This window comes from Sorex araneus, chromosome 4, assembly GCF_027595985.1.
Source record: "Sorex araneus isolate mSorAra2 chromosome 4, mSorAra2.pri, whole genome shotgun sequence".
Classification (NCBI taxonomy): Eukaryota; Metazoa; Chordata; class Mammalia; order Eulipotyphla; family Soricidae; genus Sorex; species Sorex araneus.
The window spans coordinates 58,942,892-58,962,498 of NC_073305.1; the positions used below are offsets into that span (position 1 = coordinate 58,942,892).

Genomic DNA, 19,607 nt, shown 5'->3' on the forward strand with positions numbered 1-19,607 from the left:
CTATTTGACGGACTGAAACTTGGCAGAGATGCTGGGGCCTCGTGGATGAGGAGAGAGGTGGCAGCAGACTGAGGAGGCGGCTGGAAGCCAGGTTGCACGGGTCTTGCAGGCTGCAAAGGAGCGGACGTTTCTCTACAAGTGAAGCAGGGTGGGGGAGTCGCTCGGCAGACTAGCCAGTGACAAATCCAACTTACAGTCTGAAGTTACTGGCTGCTTGGAGCAGAGCCAATAGAATGTGAGGGGGGAAAGGTCTCTATTATCTCGGTGGTACTCAAAAGAATGTTTTGGAAATGGGGAGCGTTTTGTTTCTGGCTGAGGACACACTAGGCGCTGGGTTCTATTGGCATTGAAAGGGCAGCCCTGGGGAAACCACATATCTAGCAGGGAGTGAGGTAATCCTTTCTAGCCAGGGATCTTGCCGTGGCACTCCTGAGATCTGTGTATTTTTGCTGGAAACGAAGAAACGCAGAAAACCCTGTTTAAAAAACTGAGTCTCGGTCCTAAATTCTTTTTAAAATTTTTTTGTTTTGACTTTTTGGCTTTGGGGCCACACCTGCCATTGCTCACAGGTTACTTTTGGTTCTACACTCAGGAATTACTCCTGGTGGCGCTTGAGATACCATATGGGATGATGGGGATCAAACGTGGGCTGGCCGTGTGCAAGGCAAGCATCCTACCTGCTGTACTATCACTTTGCCCCCCACTAAATCCTTTTTACATCATTTTTATACATATTATTGGCAGCCCCTTTCCAGTGAATGCAATAAAACACTGTTATTAAAACTTGTTTACTGTTCCAAGCAATCAGTTAACAGACACATGGGATCTGAGTCCCCAATTTCTACAATAGATGTTTTAGCTATTATCTCCACAGTGACGGTCTATTTGGGGTCCATAATGGGTGATGTTCCAGTATCCTTGTGTCAGAATCTTTATAATTTTCAATGATTTTTATTATCCATCAATTCCCTTATCTCACTCCTTTAGTCTATGCCACTGTGTTGATTGAAATTGTTTTAGGTGGGTACAACTATTATATATTTAAGAATGTCACTTTAGGGGCCAGAGCAATAGTACAGTGGGTAGGGCACTTGTTTTGCACACGGCTGACCCAGGTTTAATCCCTAGTACCCCATATGGTACCCTGAAACCACCAGAAGTGATCCCTGAGCACAGAGTTGGGAGTCAACCCTGAGCACTGCCAGCTGTGACCCTAGATTTCAAAAAAGAACATCCCTTCAGAATAGTAAGGGGCTTGACAAATCTTGGCACTGATAGTTTAAGAGTCCCTCTACCCTTTGCATTGCAGGCTTTGAAAAGATTTGAATAGGAAAATGCTGAGACTTAGAGAGACTAAGGGTCTCACCCTGTGGTCCCACAGGCAATGCAGCAAGTGGATTGGGACTCCATTTGGAAGCTGTTCTTTGGGCAGTGCTGCCTCCAGAATTCTGGGACCCCTTGTGCTGGCTACCCGTTGCGGGGTGGGGGGGGGGACACTTACCCGTCCAAGTTCTTTATCTTCTAAGGCCAGGACCCCTGTGCTCTCTGTGAACAGCTTCACCTTTACAGCGGGCAGTGCATGAGTCGTTGAGAAATCACCCTGGGTGCCCCAGCTGTGGACAGAACCAGAGAGGTGAGCGTGGAGACCCCTGTCTAGACAATATTAAACCCAGCTGCCTTCTTTCCTGGTTGGGTGAATGCAGGGTTAACCCGAGGCAGCCTTGGCTGTCACATCCCCCGCCTCTCCCCACTCCCCTCCCAAAGCTGCCAGAATGACAAAAAGTGTTAATTAAGTTGTTAGGCAAATGCAAGACAGATGCTCAGAAAGTTGCCAGGGGTCTTCACAGAGCACTAGAAGGAATCACTTGGAATTAGCATGAAATCAGTTGAGAACTTGCCCCCACACTATACATATTTGTTATATCTATAAATGGTTCCAGGGCAGTCACTAATTACTTCCTTACCTCCTTAGATTTCCTACTTGGAAACTGCAGTACTAGATTTTGAGACGGGGCTTCATTGGGTCTGACTTTAAAATGTTTCTCAGCAGCAGTCAGGGGTGGGGCGCCCCATTTCCTCGAGCACTGCAGGATCAGTGGGATAAAGGAACAAACGGAGCTCACTCCTGTCAAAGCAGAAATACCCATCCCTGTCCAGTCACTGGTCTGAGGGTCTTTGGTCTTTCTGGAGGAGAATTTGGCTTACCGAGCTGCTGGCTAGCGTGCCCAGCAACAGGAGCCGTATTCACTCACTCACGATATTCTTACAGTGCCATACCTACCCATCCGCTCTCTACCTGGAATTATTGTGAGCTGCAGAAGCATTAGCAGAATTCCATTGAGTCCCTTCTCTAAACCCTTCCATGGTGCCTGCTCCACGGCATCATAGTGTGTTCGGAACAAATCTACTGCAGTGTCACTTCCTTGGCTGTGCCACCTCAGGACTGTTTGCATGCATGGTTCTCTTTGTTGGAGATGCTTCCCCCAGCCCCGTTCTGCACCTGGCGGTGCTTTCGGGGGTCAGCTTGAACACACAGTTCCAGGAACTGGGTCTATTGATCTCCCAGCTTAAATTTGATGCTATTATTAAATTCTCTTGCACATACTGTGACTTTTTCACCTTAGTGATCATTGAATTTGTAATTATAAATCTATTTGTGTGATTAATGTCTCTATCCTCTAATAGCCTGGTAAGTGCCACAGGGTAGTCTGTGTATATTTTGTTTTTATGATAAACCCAGTTCTGAGCATTGTTCTTGGCACATAGAGGACACTTAATAAATATTTTTGATATCAAAAATGATAACAAATATAGATTCTTTTATAGAATTAAAAACAGAAATATATATATGTATATATACACATATGTTTATACAGAGGGTTTTTTTCACATGCTCTATACATAGCCAATTAAAAAATTTATTTGAGAAGTCATGATTTAGAACACTTCTCATGACAGGGTTCCATGCACACAACAGCCCAGTGAGTTCCATGCACACAACACCCTCCATGAGAATATCCACTTCTTCTTATCATTATCTCAGTACTGTAAAATACCCATTTAATATAACTAATAATAAATACTATTATGTGCCCAACCCATGTTTGATTCCTTTGTCCCTCTTGGAGAGCCTGGCAAGCTACCAAGAGTATCCTACCCCACACGACAGAGCCTGGCAAGCTTCCCATGGAATATTCGAAATGCCAAAACAGGAACAACAAGTCTCACAATGGAGACATTACTGGTACCCGCTCGAGCAAATCGATGAATATGATTTTGATAACTACATTATGTATTATAAGTACATCATAATTTTATTTGACCATTATTCTATCCTTGATAGTGGGCTAAATATTACTGTTTGATTTTTATTTCTGATTATTTTCTTAGGACAGAGAACTAGAATGGAGAACATTACGGCACTCATTTATCAACAAACACAATCGCATCCCTACAGTGCCATAGAAACTATGCTTGTTAGTGAACACATTCAGCATTTGGAACAGCTATTCCCAAAATGTTTCCCATAAGGATGAAGGTGACCCTGCCAGTGGTTCCTGTCCCTGTGTCCTCTCCCCCCACCACCATCCTCTCAGGGTTCTCCTACTTTCCCAGGGACTGAGAATGATGACCACAGGACACCTGTTCATACCAGGAGTTCTCCGCTTCTTCTCACCAACTTCATCAACGTAGTTTTTGTGGGCATGGTCTGAACTAATATTAGGCTTGAACAATTTACTCTGGGGATGTTGGTTGTTTGTACTGTTTTTCTTTTGTAAATGATGGAAATCTGACTTTCTCTCTCACTGTCACTCTCAAACCTTACCAAAGAGATATCTACTCAGAAGGCAACAGAACAGTAGTGATTTGAGGAGCCCAGATCTAAGAGAATTTAGTGTAAGAAAACCATTGAGGAAAAATAATATTTCCAATATAAAAAGGGAGAGCACAGAAGGTAGAGGACATGAGACACAAGAAGTGACAGAGTTGGAGCACAATAGTGAGTTATTAAATGTACATGCAGAAGCTTTGCATTTTTGAATTAGCAAATGTAGCAAGCTTGAGAGGGAAATATTTGCCCTAGTGAATGCTACAGGTGAAAACATAGGTTTTGTTTTATTTTTTGGAGTTACCATTATATATAATACTATTCATGATAGGTTTTCATGCACACAACACTCCATCACCACACTGTTCACCTTACATGCCCCTCCACCATCATCCCAGACTCCCATCTTGTCCACTCTTACCTCTCGCCCTTGGTAAGCTCAGTTCTGTAGGTCGGTTCTCAGATTCTATTGCCTTTGGCTATTGATATTCCCTTACTCAAAATATAGGACTTTGAACCAGACACCCTAAATTCAGATTCTGGTTATCTCCTTAATCTGTAGAACATGGGGTAAGTTAATTAATATTCTGGTACCTCACTTCCTAACATAACTTCTTTGGGTAGAGCAGTTATAAAGAACAAATAGCAATATTCTTGGGAGTAGGATGATGACCCAACAAATTTTGCTTACCTTTCCTTTTCATGAAGAAGGTATGAGATAGCAATGGTCACTTCTATTTTGTGAGCAAGATGTATTAGCTCTGGGGCTGGAGGAATAGCGCATCAGGTAGGGCGTTTGCCTTGTGCGCAGCCGACCTGGATTCAATTTCTCCATCCCTCTCAGAGAGCCTGGCAAGCTAACTGTGTCGTATTTGATATGCCAAAAACAATAACAAGTCTCACAATGGAGACGTTACTGATGCCCATTTGAGCAAATCGATGAGAAATGGGATGACAGTGACAGTGACAGATACTAGCTCTGACATAGTATCTGACTCTGTGCTGGGAAGGCAAGGAGGATGTTTCCTTTTCATGGAAAGTGGGAGGTAAAATACACATTATAGCCCCCATTTACGCACATGAAAACTTGAGATTGTCCATTTTCTCCCAGGGAATTGTAATCAAACTGGCTAGAACCCAAATCTCTTTACTCCCACTTTATAACTCTGCTACTGCTGTCATAAATATTAATGAGCCTTATTAATGATTAGCAATATTATAAAATCATTAGGAAAAACCCTTAAATTTTTTATTTAGGAGTAATATTGCTGTTAATATTTGGAACATTTATCATGTTGAGTTGTGATAAATAAGAAAAATTCTTTTCTTTTTATTTATTTATTGATTTTATTGAATCACTGTGAGAGCATTACAAAACTGTTCATGATTGGGTTTTAGTCATAGAATGTTCCAACACCCAGTCCTTGACCAGTGTAATTTCCCAACACCAGTGTCCCCAGAAAAAAATAGCACCAAGGGCATTAAATATATTTTACTGGACCAGTGAGATAGAACAGCAGGTAGGAGCACTTGCCTTGCACACAGCCAACCTGGGTTTGATTCCCAGCACCCCATATGGTGCCTTGAGCCTGTTAGGAGTGATCCCTGGAGGAGAGCCAAAATTAAGTCTCAAGAGCCACCTGGTATGGCCACAAAACAAAACAAAATACATTTTCCTTTCCTCTGTCTAAACATGTGCTCTATTTTTTATTTCCATCAGATTTCATGTATGCCCTCCAGATTTAGAGATTTAGAGATAAAAATAGTTAAGAATTGTGAGATGCGCAGCAAAGCAAGAAAGCAAACATGGGTCCCCTGAGTAAAGATTCAGAACATGAGTGACTCAGGTAGAGAGCCCAGAGCTATCACTTTGTTTAACCTGCACTCACATTGGGTCCACCAGTTCAGGGAAGCAGCTTTCTTTACCTTGCTTCCATCCTTAGACCTGAAAATAAACTTAGTCTTCCTCTTGTCTATGCTTCCTATTCTTTGGAGACTTAAGGAGCTTTGGTTATCAACACCTTTCCCTGCTCTTACCTCCTTCACAAAAAAAATTATGAAAGTATCAGCTCTTTTTCTTTCCCAGCCATCCCCTGGTGAGACCTGACTATCTTTTAAATAAAAACAGCTAATGTTTGTCCAGAAATTGTGATATGCAAAGAACAACTTCCCATTTCAAAACTATTATTATTGGTCACATTATATAATCATACATTTTATCTATTATTATTATTGTTGTTGTTGTTGTTGTTATTGGTTTCTAGCCACATACTTAGGGCTTACCCCTGGCCCTGAGCTCAGGGATCACTCCAAGATTGTGCTCAGGTAATAATATGTGGTGCTGAGGCTCAAGCCAGAGTTGGCCACATGCAAAGCAAGTACCTTACCCCTATACTATCTCTCCAACTCTGCATTTTATCTTTTAAATCTCATTTGGTCAACCTGTGAAGTGTTCATAATCAATCCTACAGTTACAGATGGAGACACTGAGGCTACAAGAGGCTAGTCAATGTATTCCAGGGTACATGCAAGGGGCCAAGGATGGTCTCACTCTACAGCCTGAACTCTGAACCATGCCTCCATGTTTCCTTTTGCAGGTGTTCCACCAAGGGTGTCATGATCTAATTAAAGTCGATCTTCTTTATAACTCAAAGGGGGAGTTCTGTTTCAAGACTATGAGATACTGGCTCCTTAGTCTGGATTTATTTTACATGTTTCATATAGTTCATGGTGTGCTATTTACAAATTAGCCAGTAGACAAAGCCCCCAAAAGTGGCCTTTTCATGGCACCACATATTGATAGATGGACCTCTTTCTCATTGCTGCAATTTTCTCTGCCTACTACCTTTTCTTTGTGGTGTATTGACTGCAGCTATTAAGATAAATGCTTGTTCTTACAACTTTCCCATAATTGAAATAAAATTGCACTTTAATTTGAGAATATCAGAGGTTAATAATATTGGCTGGGAAGACTAATCTCTCTGAATACAGGGTAGCAAAAGGACAGGTGAGGAGTCCCTCTCTATGAACCTGACCTATATTTATTATTGTTTCCATACTTTAAAGCTACCTCAACAAAAAGTGCTAAAGATGGGCATCCTTTATGAAGTGCTTATGGTTTTTTAGGCCCCAAGAGGACTGCTTTTCATGGATTATCTTATTGTACCTGTGTATTATCTCATTTAATTCCTCTGACATCAATATGGGCTGGAGCGATAGCACAGTGGTTGGGCATTCGCCTTTCATGCAGCCAACCCGAATTCGATTCCTACGCCCCTCTCAGAGAGCCGGGCAAGCTACCGAGAGTATCAAGCCCGCATGGCAGAGCCTGACAAGCTACCCGTGCATATTGGATATACCAAAACAGTAACAATAAATCTCTCAATGAGAAACGTTACTGGTGCCCGCTCGAGCAAATCGATGAGCAACGGGATGACAGTGACAGTGACATCAATATAAGATATCATCTATTATATTCACATTATAAATAATTTGTGACTTTAGACATTTAGTATTAGGGTCAACAGTTTAGATGATAGACTCAGAGTTTCTGATTGCAAAGACCATACATTAAACTACAGAATTTTAATTCCTCTTAGTTACTCTTAAACCAAGACAATAGTGTAGTTTGGCAATTCCTCACACATCTGACTCTCTAGATGGTGAAGACCATGGAGGGTAGGGAGTAGAGCATGATTATTTATTTTATATGCCATAATAGGGACTGGCATATATATATAATTTTTTTTTTGCTACTAGACCACATCCCATTGTACTTGGGGGCTATTCCTGGTTCAGTTCTCAGGGTCAGTCTGAAAGTGCTAAGGTGGGGGAATTTTATGATGCCAAATTATGACATTTGCATACCTTCTGGCATGCAAAGCCTGTGCTCAGCTAACTGAGACATCTCTACAGCTTCACAGTCAATATTGTTTAGTGTTTAGAAAAGGTAGCCAATTCAGAACAACCTGATCACCAAATGTGGGGGCTTATAGAGGGATAACCAAGAGTATGACTGCTTCTTTAAGCTAAACTTACGAGACTTTATCTCCTTGAGGGGTTGGTGCATTTTAGGAGGACACTAATTCTCAGATATGCAGGCAGCAGCTGGCAACTGGAGACCCACTATATGAACAATCAGGACAGCTGAGGATCAAGGCTTATGGCTTTGAAGGTTACATAATGTTAGCTACTGAGACTGTGGCTGGAAGTCAATAGGCATTACACAGCACTATGAAGCAAGTCAGAACACAGACTATTACTTTACTTATTCCAGCCATATTAAACAGAAAAGCACAGACTGTGCAATGCTATCACCCACAGCGTCCCTTCTAAATATAAAGGGACATATATGGAGGCCAGCATGCCCATTGCAAATTAAATACCTTTTGCAAGAGGGTGAGAATTAAAATACAGTCTAGCTGAGGGACCTTCAAGAACAATCGGCTGTTTGGATGAAGCACTGACTTCCATGACCTAGGATTCCCATCTCTAATCCTTCATTGCTCCTCTCATTTAGAAATACTTCTTAAATGTCTCCCAAAGGCAAGGGATGAGTTAGTTGCTGCTGTGAATCCAAAGATGAAGGAAATACCAGCAATATCCTTAAAGATATTACACTGTACTTGAGGAGATATCTTCTATAGAAATTATACTACTTATTAAGCATGAACTTGAGCCTCAGTTTTCACATCTATAAATAGGGAGTAAAAATACTGTTGAGCTCAGAGGATAAAGGGAAGAAAAGTAGGAGCTAAGTTATTGCACATAGAGTGTTCAAATCAATCATGAGAACAAAGATAAGACTAAAATAAATGTCCATGAGTTTAGGATTGAAGCCAGGGGTTGTCAAACTCTGGTCTGGGGTTCAAAATGCGCCAAGTATTAGCTTATTTGTGGATCAGGACCTATGACCATTTTTCACATTTTCAAATATCTGAAAATAATAAAAAGGAAATAACATATTGCGACCCATTAATAAGATAATAAGTTCAAATTTCAATGTTCACCAATATGGTTTTATTAGAAACAACTATGCTCATTTGTTTACATATCACCTAGGCTGCTTTCGGGCTTCAAAGGCAGAGTTGAATAGTTACAGCAGAGACCATATGGCTGACAAGCCTGAAATATTTACTTTCTTTTCCTTTACAGAAAAAGTTTGCAGAACTCTGATCTTTATGGTTAAATCCTCAGTGTACTCTAACGGAAATACATTTATTTTCATGCGCATATTAGAACCATGCTCACACAGGCACATCCACAAAGATAAACCATAAACACACCACTTACAAGGCCAGCTCATCCTATAGTGATCCAATTTGCTGCTCTAAATTCTTTGTGGAGCTCTTGCCAGCATGCTTCGCGTATTGGACAACTGGGGACTGTGTATTATAGCATTTCAGACACGTGGTGTCCAAATGCTGCTTCCAGATCTATTTGAGCTGGCTGACTCATTTAGTCACACTACATCATTATTAATATCAAATAATAAACATGAGTAGCAGATAATTCATATTTGGGGGGAAGGAGATAACTTTTAAAGTCACAGCACATATCTTTTTCCCTTTCCCAAAGCTGGTCCACAGTGCCATTGCTTTGAAAGTGAGTACTTTGATCTGGGGGAGAAAATAAGGGAGCAGAATACACTTGAGTGGAGGGAGGGAGAAATCTATGGGCAGAGCCACCTTGTGCTTGCTGCGTGTTTGGTGAGCATCTGCTTCATTGCAGTCACATCTCTGTTTACTATTTAAAGCCTCTTATTTGCGGAAGCCTCCTCAGACCATATGTTATCAACAAATGTTGCTAATCAAATACACACAGTAATTTTCATTAGAACTTTCCCTAACCACCTCCACCCATGAACAAAAAACAACATTTGCCACAAAGGGAATATACCTCCCAAAATGACAGTAAACATCCACTGCAAACCTTTGACAACAGAACGATATTATGAATGTGTAAGCAAGTAAGCCAAGAACACATTCACTTTAGGCAAATAAAGACCCTTGGAGAATTGAATTTTGTGCAGGTTGGTGTTGGGGGATTATGTCAGTAGTTGCCATGGTAATACTCAGCATAAGGCCATAAATCATACCATGGAGAATGGATTTGCATTTAGCCAAGGTATATAGCTCATGTGAACTGGGTGTTAAATTGGTGCAGTTTGTAAAATTAACTGTTGGTTTTAACAAGGCAGACGTGTCATTTCAGGGAATGAAAGTGCTGAGGTCTTGTTGCTAAGAGGAATAGTTAGTTTTTGCTTGGAGATAACTGCATTAAAATCTTACAGCCTGCCTTTTAGGCAGATATAGCAAGTGACTCAATTGTACGGTCTCAATGTGCCTCAGGAGAACTAATTGATAGGATGTCATTTGGGATCCTTAATGTGTAAGTAGTACAAAGTTACTACTTATCCACATAAAGGCACTTGAATGGTAGAAATTGGGTTGTCTGGGAGGCTGAGAGATGAAGATTCCTGGAGTCTGTTTGGAATTTCCACTGGAATGTCTTCTTTCTAGGAATCAGAAATCCTATGTGTGTAACCCTTAAGTCTGAATCTCCTTCTTAGGATCTGTTTTGCTAAGGCTTCTCTAACTTATTTAGTCCAAAGAACAACCAGTCTCACAGACATCATTATTTTTAACTCTTCTCACCAAGTCTTTCATGCTTCATACAGACAATAAAAATCTTTTCATTTCTAAGGAGGAAATGATCAGAAAAGGGTAATTCAAAGTGTTGAGAGGATGGGCTACATATTTAAATAGCGTGGTCAGTTCAAACCTCATCAGGATGCAACGATCACCTATAGTTTTTTTTTTCTTGAGGAGTATTTTTGGGGCCATAACTCAACAGTGATCAGGGCTAATTTCTGGCTCTGGGCTCAGGGGTCACTCCTTGGGAGTTTGGAAGTCCTTACCTGGTGCCAGGGATCAAACCCAGGTTGGATGCATGCGAGGTAAGTGTCTTCCTTGCTGTACGATCTCAATCCCTTCACCTAATATCTATGTTTGTTATTGTCATCTCTTGCTATAGTGCAAAGTCCACAAGGGGAGGAATTTGTGTTTGCTTCATTCTCATCTTCTTGGCACTAGTACAGAACCTAGCACATGGAACCTGTCCATTGGGTATCCGAATTGAATTGTGAATTTATTGAACTTTGAATTCCTCCACTAACATATATACTAATGGAGATGGCATTTGTGTTAAAAGTAAAATATAACATGTTTGATTACCATGACATATGGTACAGTTAAATGAGAAGGACAGGAAAATCATAAACTTAAAGATTTTGAAGGTTTTGAAGGACCAAGTTCATCTTTCTCACAGTAAGATCCTACTGTTGAACTCTTTTTCAGTAGTAAGTGGGGTTGGTGAAGAGGAGCTCTCAAGTAGGAAGGAAGCATTAAATTGTTGGTGAAAAGAAAGGTAGTACAAGGATTAAGGTAATTGCCTTGCATGTGGCCAATTCTAGTTTGATCCCTAGCACTCATGTGGTCTGATTACTAAGCTTTGGACTACGAAAGGGCCAGGAATGGTCCTTCAACACAGAGCCAAGAGTAAGTCTTGAGCATTATAGGATGGGGCCAAAAAAGACAAAAGGATAAAAAGCCTGTTTAATGAAGGCCACAGGACAGAATACATACTGTTGATGCTGAATAACATGGTTTAGGAAAACACAAGTTTGTTTATATGCAAATTTTCTCATCCTATCATTCAAGTGTCAATAGCACAACACCACTTAATATCCACAACATCACTTAAAATTGTCTGTCAATCTTCATTTTCCCACTATGTGGATTTGGACAAACCCCAAGAAAAGTCTTACAAATAACTGGGAGTACTAATAATTTTGACCATTGAAGTCCTCTGGAACCCAGCCACAGCCATGCTTAAGGCCACTCACCACACACTTGGACGAGCCTCAAGCATGAAGGGACTGGCAGAGGAACCCAAGAGTGCAGGACCCGGGGCTGATATCTCCAAGTCTGCTCAGATTGGGACTGGGCCTTCTCCAGCCAGACCCCCCATTTTCCAGTAGCGTGGCAGCCACACCTACTAACTGCTCCCGGCGCCATGTAATCCCACCAACGGTCAACATCCAGAGACTATAAGACCAAGCTCCCGGAAGTTCAGGAGACATTGTCGCAGGAGCCATTATTAATGTTCACAAATCTAAAGACAGACCAAAACTAAACATATAATTTGAAAAGACATAGCAAGAATCCACATTAGGCCTAGATATGGAAGATGTTGTCATGATCGGGCTGGGAATCTAAAACTGGTTAATACGCCAGTCTCTAACGAGAAGCAGGAGAAGTGAACAATAGTCAAGAACAGATGGTAATGTAAGCATAGATATGGAGATATTACAAAGGGATCACCAGGAATCAGTAGAAATCAAATCAAATTTTAAAATTTGATTTCTATGTAATAGACATGTAATAGCCTTGTTCTCCCTCTTGGAGGACCTGACAAGCTACCAAGAGTTTATTGTCTTTATGGGAGAGCCTTGCAAGCTTCGCATGGTGTATTCATATCCCAAAATACAGTAAAAGATACATGCATACCTCTTGAAGAGCCTGGAAAGCTAATGAGAGTATCCGGCCCGCACGGCCCAGACTGGCAAGCTACCCATGGCATATTCAACATGCCAAAAACAGTAACAATAGGTCTCATTCCCCTGAAAGAGCCTTCAATCGTTGGGAAAGACGAGTAAGGAGAGGCTGCTAAAATCTCAGGGCTGAGTGTAATAGAGACGTTACTGGTGCCCACTTGAATAAATAGATGAACAACAGGATGACAGTGATACAGTGAATAATTTTTAGTCCTGAATCTAGAAATTTGATTTGATTTCTACTGATTCCTGGTGATCCCTTTGTAGCATCTCCATATCTATGCTTACATTACCATCTGTTCTTGACTGTTGTTCACTTCTCCTGCTTCCTATTAGAGACTCTAGCATCTTAAACAGTTTTAGATTCCCAGCCCAATCATGACAACATCTTCCATATCTAGGCCTAATGTGGATTCTTGCTATGTCTCTTCAAATGACATGTTTAGTTTCAGTCGGTCTTTAGATTTGTGAACATCAATAATGGCTCCTGCGACAATGTCTCCTGGGCTTCTGCTTAACTTGGTTCTGACTCGCTGTGCTTGCTTATTAGAATCTCTAATTTGGGGAGGGGGCCTCTAGTTTGTGCTGTGCACTCAGTTCTCCCGGTGATTGATGAAGAACTGTTCTCACTTTGTACTGTGATATTCTTGTTTTGAGGACAGAAACTATGAATTTTCAATACACGCCAGACAAAAAGCTAGAAGTCCCCTAGAACCTGCAAATGTCAATATCCTATCAGCAATGATTGCTTAGATTGTAAGTTATTTTAATTTGACTCATTAACCAAAAAAAAAAAAGAAATACTCAATAGAAATACATATGTGGGAAACCCATGGTTAGACCTAAATAACCTAGGTGTAAGACTAAGATGGGGATGGTGACAAAGAATGCTGGGGAGGCAGAGCAGGCGTGAAGCTAGTGGACTTGGCGGCAGAGATCTCAAGTCATTTGTCATAGGGATGAGCACATTATAAGGCTTGATTGCCAGTATTACCTTCTCTGAAATGAATTTTACACCATGACCCGAGGATATTTCCTGTCACTGGGAAAAGAAGTAGAATTAAAATTCATCACTAAAATGATGGTAGTTTCCCTAATCTGATGTTCTCCTGGATCTACATGAACTTACTGCTTTCCTCCATCTATTAATTCTCAGTGTCAAGGGACCTTTAGAAAATATGAACTGCTCTCAACATGGCAGATTACCAGAGAGGGGGTTCTGCTAAGTACAGACTTAGGGAGCTCTCAAGAGGTTGCTGGGACCGCTTCATTCAGTTTCTCATCCTGTGACTCAGTCAACCAACGCATTTCATTCCCACACTAGGCTTTTTCCTATAACTGCTCTTGCAACTTGAGTGGGCTATTATGGTTGCAAATACAATGGGAAGTGCCTTTGTGTCTTAATTGTGCCTTTGGAACTTGAACCTAAGGACACCTTTCAGAACTGCCAGGCAAACCACTTTGCATTGCAGCCAGTTCTGCTAAGAGAGTGAGTCAAATGGGGCAAAAAAAATGGACTGAAAGAGTACAACATGTTCTGAATTAAAAAGTTCTAAAGAGCACTTTGGTCATGCCCCTCATTTACAAATGAGGGAGCTGATATACTGGGAAATAATTTTGGAGTCAGATGGTCCTATCAACTAATAGTTTTATTATGGTAGATGGACTTCCTAGTCCCTCAGGTCTTAGTTTCCAAGTTATAAATGGGCCCATTAACAGTATCTAGCTTACAGGGTATTTTATCTGACTGTACCCTCGCACTCCCGACCCCCATTAAGTAAGAGAAGTACTTACTACAATTTTTTGCAGAAGGCATTGACTTTAATTAGCAAGTATAGTATTAAGAGAGTGGGTTCGAGAGCTGGGAAGTCTAGGAATACTACAGGTGAGAATACTTCTGTGAAATTCTGCCCTTTTCACCATTCTCAGTGCTGTGCTCGCTGGGTGGCACTGAGAAGCTGGCTGAATCTCTTGCAGCCCCGTTTTCTTACATGTCAATTGTCATTAACAGGGCTTTCCTCTTAGTATGCTCTTGTTAGAATTGGATGAGAAAATGCTACAGCCTGATCATCAAAAAAACCTCTGTAATTATTCAGTGACATCTCAAAGATGTACAACTTAGTCCAAGCCCCAGCATACTTTATAGAATCAAACATCAGGATACGAGCTGACCTTGCAAATGTTTTCAGAGCCAACCGAGTGAAAGCTTTTGTTTTGTGTTTCTTAGTCTGGGCTTGAATTTGGATTGCTTTTCTGGCAGCTGTGGTAATGGAGTAAGCCGGAAGTACTTGTTCTCATTTTCTCTCACTTTCTTCTCTGAGTACTGGGAGCACTTAATCTCCTCAACCCTCTCCCACCCACACTCTCTATTCTCCGTATTTTCTTCACAGCCCTTCCCTTGACCGTGTGGGTGGGCACAAAAGATCAGATCACTGCTAAAAAGAGTTTCACCACTCTCCTGCCTGTGCAAAAGAATTTTCTTCCTGTTGCCCTATTGAAGGTAGAGAGAGAGAGACAGAGAGAGATTGAGAGAGAGAGACAGAGACAGAGACAGAGAGAAGAGACAGAGAGACAGAGAGAGAGTGACTTAGTAAAGTCACAATGTGACTTTGAAATCCTTGGAGCAAGCAGATGTGATGGAAGCAGAAGCTGGCTGGAAATGTACTTCTGAAATTTGGGCTCATTCTGGGCTAGTTGGTAACTCTTCAACAGGAATCCCTGAAAGACCGTGTAAAGCAGACCTGAGCCCTGTTCCCAGACAGGAGCCAAGGACAACCAGTTTGAAGCAAAGCCACCTGGCTGAGCCTGGCATGAGCTACTCAATCCCAACAATGTGTAGATGACTGAATATAATTATTTTATGCCTTGAATCTCTTTCTCTGGCACTTTAAGTACTTGGTACTTTAAGTACTTTAATTGTTTTAAACACCTAACCCTGGTGTGGATATTCTATAGAAGGGCTCCTAGTTCTCAGCTACATCCTGGAATGTGCAGACATTATCAGGTAGTCCTTTCACACGATTAAAGAACTTAGTACAATTACTCAGTAAACATCTGCCTAATGATCTTGTGGGCTTGTGTAAAACTACTCCCAAGGCTGGTGAGATGGTACAGCAGGGAATGTACTTGCCTTGCTTATAGCCTGCCCAGGTTCAATCCCCAAAATCTTCCATATAGTCCCCCCAAGCTCTCCCAGGAGCAATCCCTGAGCAGAGTGAGGACCAAGCCCTGAATACTGTTAGGTGTGCATCCCCCACCCCCCCTACACACAGCAACTACTCTGTAGGGAACGACCTCCCTGTTTGCCATGTCAAACGAGTCAGTCTCCCACAGGGCAAGAACTGGATGGAAGCCTGCTTCTGTGGGTCCCACCAGCTCCTTACGCTGTATTCATTATGTAACAAGCAAAAGTGTCCACACCTCCCACCACCAGGACAACAGCAGGCAGCCAATGTCTCTCAAAGTTTGTGTGGTCAAGCGCTCCCAGGGAAGCCCTGATCATATCAAAGCCTCTCTGGACCAGTCTCCCACATGGAAGGTGATGCTTGTTAAGTTAACATCAGCAGCAGTCAAGTGTTTCCAACATTTAGGGCTCTGAGTACATAGCCCCGTTATCATGGGCATCACTGTATCACTGTCACTGTATCACTGTCATCCTGTTGCTCATTGATTTGCTCGAGCAGGCACCAGTAATGTCTCCACTGTGAGACTTGTTACTGTTTTTGGCATATCGAATGCACCACGGGTACCTTGCCAGGCTCTGCCGTGCGGGTATCTACCGGGATACTCTTGGTAGCTTGCCGGGCTCTCTGAGAGGGATGGAGGAATCAAACCTGGGTCTGCTGCATGCAAAGCAAACGCCCTACCTGCTGTGCTATCGTTCCAGCAATAGATAGTATCATGGGCATATAGATACAAAACCTGGGGTAGGAGAGGGTGCATTTCAAAATGGCTATTCAGGGCTTTGGCTGACATCCTAGTGGGAACCATATTCTGTGAGATCTCCTGATTGGGTTTGGCAGAGGGATTGTGGGAGCTGCTGTTGGTTTTGCTTTTGTGGGTTGGGTTCACATCATTTCATAAAGAGGGACCCCTGAGAACACTGTCTGAGCCATGCTAGCCTCTTCTGTACTGGTTTGCAGGTTTGTCCCCCCCCTTCTATTTAAATGTAAGAGAAAGCACTGGGAGAGTTCTTGCATGCCAGGAGCTTCAAAGGGAAATGGTGAATGGGCCAACTGGCCAAATGCCCTTCAATAAGGACTGGGGGATTGTTTTAAAGCACTGGGAGGAGTTACTCTCAAGGCCAACCATATGATACAGATTCAGTATGGAGCCAGAGAGCCCTTCCTGAAAACTTAGAAATCTTGGCTCTAGAGAAATATCACCACCACTCAGTCAGACCTTGGTTTATTGACCCTGAAAACATGCCCTCTGTTTCTAGTCATGGCTGACTCTCCTTATTCTGGAGAGGGCGTCTTCCACAGGCCTGATCTGCTCTTACCTCGGGATTCTCACTCCCTGACTATTAAGTATACTAAGATTACTTCAGGTCGTCTTGTAAAAAATTTTTACAAACTGAGTGAAAGACTGATTTGCAGTAGACTATTGGATGTAGATTAAATGTAAGGGACTTTTAGAGTCCAGAGGGATAGCTCCCAGGCTGAGCACATTCCTTGCATGTGGGTGGTCTAGGTATTATTCCCCAGTACTGCATGATCCCTTGAGTGCCACTGGGAGGAATCCCTTAAACACAGAGCCAGGAGTAGTCCCTGAGCACTAGTAGATGTGCCCCTCCAAGAAAGGAGACATTTGAATCAATATTATCCGTTTAGAGTTGACATATTTTCTCTGAAGTCCTAGATAGTTTCCTGGGATCTTGAAAAGCATCTGGGCCACAGACACTGTGCCCACTTGCTAGGTGGTACAGTGGATATCTGGTTGGATTGTTATGGTCCCAAATATAACTAGAATGCCACAAATGGCACTTAGTTTTCACTCTAAAATAATTTGAATAAAATAATTTAGATAATTGGGTAGCTTGCCAGGCTCTGCCATGCAGGCAGGATATTCTTGGTAGCTTGCCGGGCTTTCTGAGAGGGACGAAGGAACCGAACCTGGGTTGGCTGTGTGCAAGGCAAATGCTCTACCCACTGTGCTATCGCTCCAGTCCTATGATTAAACTTAAAAGGAAAAAATTTCTTTGGCACAGCCAGATTGTTAGGACTAATATAATCTACTTACTAAATTCTATATACTCTGATGGACTAAGTTACAGAGGCATTTTTTCTATATGTATTTTTTTAATCATGATAATGACTTAGAATGACTCAACAAGTAAGGGTGGGTTTCCTTTACTGATCTGGTTCTCCAGCCATGCCTCATATGTCTCCTTGGTTGCTTTTTTTTTTTTTTTAATCTCCTCTCTTGACACAAGGTATGAACATGAAGACTACTTCTCTCAGACACATCATGGTTCTCAAAGGGGATGATTTTTGTCCCCCAGAATACTTTTCTCAATGTCTGGAGGCACTTGATTGGCATGCAATAATGGTGTGTGTGTGTGTGTGTGTGTGTGTGTGTGTGTGTGTGTGTACATGCATGCTCTGTCACTAACATCTAGTGGGTAGATAACAGAATTGCCACTAAGCATCCCAGATTCACAGGACAGTCCCTACAAGAAGTTACCAGGTCAAAATGTCAATTGTGCTGAGGATGAGAAATTATGGCTTACTTTGACCATGGAAGAGACATCTAATTAGCACCCCAATTTTAGTATGTTCAACAATCAATTTATATATATATATATTTTCAATTGGTGTAACATTGGTTCAAACCATGATAGGTTTTAGGTGTACAGCACTATAAGTCTTCATCTACATAAGTTACTACTAAATAACATATTTACTAAATAACATATTTAGTTACTACTAAATACTATACGTTACTACTAAATAATATATTTACTAAAAGATAGCACTTCCAGGTATCTTTATATGTTCAAATCATTTTTATCTGATTCATGCATCATCCCTCCTTTACCCTTTTCTTTCTGATAATCATTAGTTGAATTTTAAAGTAAAAGAGCTTGCTTTTTTAGTTCATTTTTTGGATTTATTTAACTTAGGATATTACCCTCTAGATTGATTCATGTTGCTGTAAATAGCATGATTTTATCCTTTAAAAAATTGAGTACTGGGGGCTGGAGCAATAGCACAGCGGGTAGGGTGTTTGCCTTGCACATGGCCGACCTGGGTTCGATTCCCAGGATCCCATATGGTCCCCTGAGCACCGCCAGGGGTAATTCCTGAGTGAGTGCAGGGCCAGGAGTGACCTCTTTGCATCTCTGGGTGTGACCCCAAAAAAAAGCAAGAAAAAAAATTGAGTACCACTGGCCTGAATGATAATGCAGTGAGCAAGGCACTTGCCTTATAAGTAGCTGCTTTGGGTTTGATCTCATACACACACAACACACACACACACACACACACACACATATTCCCCCTGAGATCTGCTAGGAGTAATCCCTAAGCACAGAGCCAAGAGTAAACCCTAATTCACATTCACAGGTGGATGTGAATGTGGTCCCATGCACCCTCCCTGCCATGCACCCTCCCTGCTCCTCTCTCCCCCTCCAAAAAAAAAAAAAACCAACAAGCTGAGCAGTGTTCCAGTGTGTGTGTGTGCGAGTGAGTGTGTGTGTATAATATCCTCTTTTTAGTAATCACCTGCAAATCTGCAAATGGTACTTACACTGTTTTCAACTCCTGTCTTGTGAGTAATGCTGTGAAGAATATGGAGATGATTTTATCTTTTTGCAACATCAACAGTAGTGCCTTAATTTGGCCTAGAGAAGCACACCTAGCAGTGTGCAGGGCAGTTCCTGGTTCTGGGCTCAGGTGACTATGCAGTACCAAGGCATCAAACTAGTATTGGCTGATGCAAGACAAGCACCTTAACTTCTGTATTATCTGTCCAGCCATAGCACTTCACTTTTTATCTTCCTCATCCCAAATTCATATAGGCTTCTTCTGTTCTCCATCGGGTCAGTGATGGGTCATTTCATCCCTTAGTGGCTTTGGCAGAAAATTTAGAGTAATTGAGGACTCTAGAAAATCTATTGATCTCATCTTCAAAATTTAGCCAGAATATGACCACTACTCA

General features: G+C 41.8%; 1 protein-coding gene across 9 annotated transcripts in view; it reads right to left on the reverse strand.

Annotated features, from left to right (window-relative positions):
* Positions 1 to 19,607, reverse strand: part of CADPS (calcium dependent secretion activator) — a 527,814-nt gene that overhangs the window by 207,236 nt on the left and 300,971 nt on the right. For all 9 annotated transcript variants that reach the window (XM_055134465.1, XM_055134464.1, XM_055134468.1 and 6 more), the window contains exon 7: positions 1,502 to 1,613. In XM_055134465.1, the coding sequence (XP_054990440.1) occupies positions 1,502 to 1,613 (112 nt within the window). The remainder of the gene's footprint in view (positions 1 to 1,501; positions 1,614 to 19,607) is intronic.